The sequence below is a fragment of the Gossypium hirsutum genome, chromosome A04 (genome assembly GCF_007990345.1).
Source record: "Gossypium hirsutum isolate 1008001.06 chromosome A04, Gossypium_hirsutum_v2.1, whole genome shotgun sequence".
NCBI classification, from domain to species: domain Eukaryota; kingdom Viridiplantae; phylum Streptophyta; class Magnoliopsida; order Malvales; family Malvaceae; genus Gossypium; species Gossypium hirsutum.
The window spans coordinates 9,607,682-9,612,856 of NC_053427.1; the positions used below are offsets into that span (position 1 = coordinate 9,607,682).

The following is a 5,175-nucleotide window of genomic DNA, read 5'->3' on the forward strand; positions in this document are numbered from 1 at the left end:
AGTACTTCTCAAAAGTATTTTTCTATAGCACATTTCAAAAGCATTACCAAATGCCTCCCCTAAATTGTAAAATTGCTATTTAAATTCTTAAATTTTTTTAAAAATTTTAAATTTAAATTCTTAAAATTTTTTTAAAAAATTTAAATTAGTAAAGGTAAAATTGTATTTTAACCCCCTAAAATTATAAAAATTTGATTTAATCATTTAAAAATTATAAAAATATAAGTTATAAAAAATTAAAATTTCATTAAGATTGTTCTGACTTGTCCCGGAAAAAGGAACATGCAAGTGAGCAGTCCAAGCTGTTTATGGATGCTGCTAAAGAGTTTAACGTAAGTCTGTCAGCTCATGTATGCTTAAAAAGACTTTGCCAAGTCGACGTGGAGCTAGAGCTAACAAAGGATCCGGATACAAGTATCCTAATGCTTTGATTGGAGTAGCTAACAAGTGTTTGGTTGATTAATTGGACGACCCTTGATTTGATGGATACAAAAAATTAAGCTCAAGATTCTTTAAAATAAAATAATGGAAAGAAGGCCAAGCTGACATGAAACTGATCATTTGATGCATATACAATTCATAAGATTATCGCCCGACAACAACTCCCAAGTTAATCGTACGTATTTTTTTCTTTTTTTTTCAAAAGGGTGTATGTTTTATTACTTGTTCACATGGTTAAGTCAACAATCACGCCATGAAGACTACTACTTTCTGGTCAAAAGAATTTACAGTGCACAAACAAATTTACAGTGTGTAACCAGTAGTAAGCTGCTGGAGATCATCAATACGGAAACATACCTGCAGAGGTTAAAATAGGTTGACATAGTGCAGGAAGGCTTATGATTGTATCCCGCCACCCGTACCATCATTGCTTTCTTTCATCAAACTGATGCTCTCAATCTCATTCAAACTCTGCAATCTCGCACTAAGTTCCGATAGTTCAGCCCTCAGCACAATGTTTTCGGTCTCAATGTCCAAGTAACGCTGGGTGGTTACTTGTATCGCTGTCATTATCTGACGCGCGCACACACAAAAAGAAAAAAGATTAGGCAAATGAAATTAGTGATATTTTGATATCAATGTAAAGCCTACATCTAACCTAACAAAAAACCATTTTCCATTACGTGCTGTACAAAACTTACGGGAAGACAATTGCAACTAATTCCATAGGTAAGTTCATCAATCATACAAACAGAACAACAAGGCAGGCAGATAGTGAAACTCCTCGGACAGCCTCGTAAATCCTTTCGATTCATTATTATCAGCATTTTTGCTATACCATTCTCTCTAACTTTAACAAGCCTATCTCCAAGTACAAACTCGAATGCCCCATAATCTATGCGTATCCCGAAGTACAAGTTCAATTCACCAGCATCTTCATCAAAACAAATGATGTCATTGGTGATAATCCATTCTCCATCATGGAATCATTTGTGATAATCCATTCTCCATCATGGAATGCCAACCCTCAATAAAAACGCAATCCACACTATTGTCTATGGCGCTAGTGTTGATGGGAAAAACAATATAATCCACACCTTTGTCAGGGTTAAGGGGGAAATCGATCTGATATTGATTAGTCAAGGATTGGATTGTGGCTATATAAGTAAAGGCCACACATGCATACAATCATTAGGACAGTTTTCACCTCCAACACAGACAGCAACTCATAACGAACACAATCCGACAATAATTACATATACATATTTATTAAACTGTGCAACGAAATGATGAACAAAATGAATTCTACTTCGGTTCCGAAACTACTAAAAACTAATAAAATGAAGTAGAGATACATGTTTGTATACCAATTACTCAGAAGCAAACACTTGAAATACCTGGGTATTTTCACGTTTATACTCGTTGATTGACTGTTCAAGATAATCTAAGTGCATCATTCTGTGTCTTCGCCTGTTCCGTTCTTCCAAGCACCTGTTCTCAGCTTTGAACATTCCTGTTTTCATGTAAATATTTAACAATTATATATGTTAGGTAGCCCTCGCTATTAAATCCCCTTGCGAAATTCCTTAAGCAAGTACATTTCTAATGTAGGAAAACTCTAAAACATACCCAAGCTAACAGCCTTGCCAATGAACTCTTTTGCAGTATCCATGTACACCTTGGACTGTTCACATATCTTAGAGTGCTCCTTTTTGCTAGCACTCAACTCAGCCTCTAACTTGGAGATCCTTAAAGCCACCTCCTCCAGCCTTTGATGTTCCATTAAACCGATATAAGCGCAAGCAATTTTCTTCAAATGTTCCATGGCAAAATTCACCTTGAAATTCCCACGTAAAGCAATCTTGATGGCATCTCTCCACTTCAATATCCTACACTCAGTGATTTGCTCAAGTCGTAGATCATGCATCTCTTTGATTGAAGCGCAGAGCACCCTGTAGATACTCTCAGTAACACGCGGGTTCATCTTACTTGTTGCAGCAACATCACCGTAAACCTTAATGATGAGCTTTAGAGTAGGATGTAGGGACAGTGGCAAACAATATTTGCCTATTGTGACGTGCTTCCCATCTAAGCCACTGAAGTGCGGGAACCTCAATACGGTCTGATCAGCGTCGATCTTCATAAGAAGGTCGGAAATGGATGTATCATCATTACTGCATGTTCCAGCTTCAGAATTCTTCTGCTGCAGATTTTTTAATTCATTCGTTTGTAAACTGCTGAGCTGAAACAATAAATTGGGAGGAAAAGCAAATTAGGATTCCAGAATCAGAAGCTTATACGAACTTAATATCGCGTTCGATATTCCTCTCTGCCTCTTTTTAACACATCTTGCTTCACTTGTTTTGCAACGCTTCCTTCCGACCACACAGCCCTTTATCATATGCAAGATACTATTCTAAGCAAATATATACATACGAGATACTGATTTTTAGATAACTAGTTATCATATTCAAGATATCTTAAAACCAATAGACTCAAAGATCTAGAACAGTTGCCATACCCTGTCTGAAGCTTCAGGTCTAGATCCATGGTGATCCTACAAATTACAGGAAACAACACAGATGACATTAGCATTTAGAAACAAGAAATTAAGACATGGCATTAACCTTTGATTCAAAAAATTATCATATTTGCATCAATCTTCATAAATAGGTCATTATATCTGAATATTGATGGAGCATGAAAAGAGTGGAAACCTCAAAATAACCAAACACTTGGGTACCTGGGCTGAAACACATTGATGCTCAAGTTGCCCATGGGGAAGCAGCAATTCTATTTTCTGTTTTAACCTACTATTCTCAGCATTTAACTGTTCATTTTCCTCTTTCAAGTGTTTAATCTCGGCAGCCTGTTCATCTGCTGTTATCTGCACTGCAAAATGTTAACATCAAAACAACAGAAATCATGGCAATCATAAAGTTCGACCATTTAGTTTACCTTGCGCTTTTGCCTATACTTGTAATCACTTAGTCTTTTGTTTTCTTTCCTTTGAGCTGGAGTAAGCTTAGCTCTACCGCCGCCGCCACCACCTGATGTGGTTGGTATGAAGCTTCTGATGTTTCACCTTGATTCAATCGTTGATGGTCTGATACAGAATCCGTGACTCCACCATTGATATCAGAGCCCTCCACTAACCCAAACTCAGTGCTAATCAGATCCCATCCATCTGCCATCCTTGAGCTAAAAAACGAAGTGGACCCATCTGATGAATAACCCTCCATTGGTTGATTAATTTGAACGCCCAAAACAACGCAACAATTCTTGAATATAACTGAAAAAAATTGCTCTTATGATAGTTTAACGTAAAATATTGAGGAAACCCAAGGGATGTTCCTTTCCAGCTAGAGCTGAAACCGGACTCGTCTTCTCATAAGCAAACGTGGATCTGATTGAGAAATTATCAATTGAGCTTTTCTACGGAATCATTCATGCTCTTAACTAATAAAATAATGTCAGCTTTTTCCATTATAATATTATTTATTAATTTGTATGTATTAGAGTTAGAAAGGTATTTTCTGCTTCAGCTCATGGTTCCATCTCGCCAGCACCAAAAATCGTCCGAGAATGTAAGAAAGAGCATACAGATATAATGTTTTATGCTGAAGGGATATGAACCCTATGATCCTGTCAGATTATGGTACGTGGAGAAACAGCTGTTCCTTTCTCGGCCGCCCTTATTTTCAAAGTAGGGTCCATTCCTTTTCTTTAACTTCTGTCGGGCGATTAATCGTGTTTCTTTTTAGTCAGCTATCCATTATTGCTAATATTCACTCATTCCTCATCGTAGAGGTCAGCATGGGTTGGGCCATACAGCACGGCCCAAAGTAAGTCCGAAACATGAAAGGATTTAAATAAAAATATAGACTCAAAAAATAAGATTTGATAAAAAAGTAAAACTCATTTAAAAAATAGGTCGGGCCTCAAATAAGGTATTTTTGGCCCTGGCCCAACCCAGCTCGGCCTGAATTCACTAAAAGAAATCTGATTTTTTTAATTTTATTTTTTTATTTTTTTCTTCGTATTTTGCTACAATTTTACTATTAAAACTTATTTTATTGTTAATTTTGTTATTATTTTAAAGACATTTGTTAATTTTGTTATTATTTTGGAGATATTTACTTGTTAACTTGCATCTATTTAGTATTATTTAAGTATACATATTTTTTAAAATTTATTTTCAATTTGTTGAGAAATATTTATTTTGATGTTTTTAGTATTTTTGATGTATTATATATATTTTAAAATTATATAAAAATAATATAAAAATTAATATGGACTGATCGGGTCGAGCCCAGGTTTTAGCATTTTATCCGTGTCAAGCTTGGGCAAAATTTTAGGTCTATTTTTTGAGCCTGGGCCTAGTAAATGGGCCGAAATTTTTAGTTGAGTTCGACTTGGCCCAGCCCATACTCACCTCTAATCACTGGTAGCAGAGATCAATGGGAAGTTAGAATATTTTGATCGTGGGTGAAATTTCGAAAAATTAAAATATTTAATTTTCTTTATATAAATTAATATATAATATAATTAAATGTAATAATACAATGAAATTATTAAAATAGTAACTAAATAAATATAAGTCTTAAAGCCAGGTCTTCTAATTAGGGACAACTAAAATTATTTATTTTTTTATGCATACTATTTTTATCACTTAATTTAAAAGAAAATCTCATTTCACACGGAATAAATTATAATTTCTTTCACAATTATAAA

At 34.9% G+C, this 5,175-nt stretch overlaps 1 protein-coding gene across 3 annotated transcripts; it reads right to left on the bottom strand.

Annotated features, from left to right (window-relative positions):
• Nucleotides 1-543: 543 nt before the first annotated feature.
• Nucleotides 544-4,044, bottom strand: LOC107948781 (uncharacterized). 3 transcript variants are annotated; one of them, XM_016883425.2, is made up of 6 exons: nucleotides 3,400-4,044; nucleotides 3,185-3,328; nucleotides 2,963-2,998; nucleotides 2,071-2,683; nucleotides 1,839-1,954; nucleotides 544-1,014 (listed from the first exon to the last, which is right to left on the bottom strand). In XM_016883425.2, the coding sequence occupies exons 4-6, from the start codon at nucleotides 2,582-2,584 to the stop codon at nucleotides 838-840; spliced, it is 807 nt and encodes a 268-aa protein (XP_016738914.1). In that variant the 5' UTR covers nucleotides 2,585-2,683; nucleotides 2,963-2,998; nucleotides 3,185-3,328; nucleotides 3,400-4,044; the 3' UTR covers nucleotides 544-837. The 3 variants fall into 3 exon arrangements, with proteins under 3 accessions (XP_016738914.1, XP_016738915.1, XP_016738916.1); XM_016883426.2 differs by having other exon boundaries at nucleotides 3,185-3,333; nucleotides 3,400-4,016; XM_016883427.2 differs by lacking the exons at nucleotides 2,963-2,998; nucleotides 3,185-3,328; nucleotides 3,400-4,044 and having other exon boundaries at nucleotides 2,071-2,950.
• Nucleotides 4,045-5,175: the final 1,131 nt, after the last annotated feature.

Bases quoted from the DNA above. Each gene is read 5' to 3' on its own strand.
- LOC107948781 (XM_016883425.2), bottom strand. From the start codon at position 2,584: ATGAAGATCGACGCTGATCAGACCGTATTGAGGTTCCCGCACTTCAGT. The intron at 1,955-2,070 runs GTATGTTTTAGA...ACATGAAAACAG, and splicing joins TGGCAAGGCTGTTAGCTTGG to GAATGTTCAAAGCTGAGAAC. The intron at 1,015-1,838 runs GTATTTCAAGTG...TGCGCGCGTCAG, and splicing joins ATAAACGTGAAAATACCCAG to ATAATGACAGCGATACAAGT.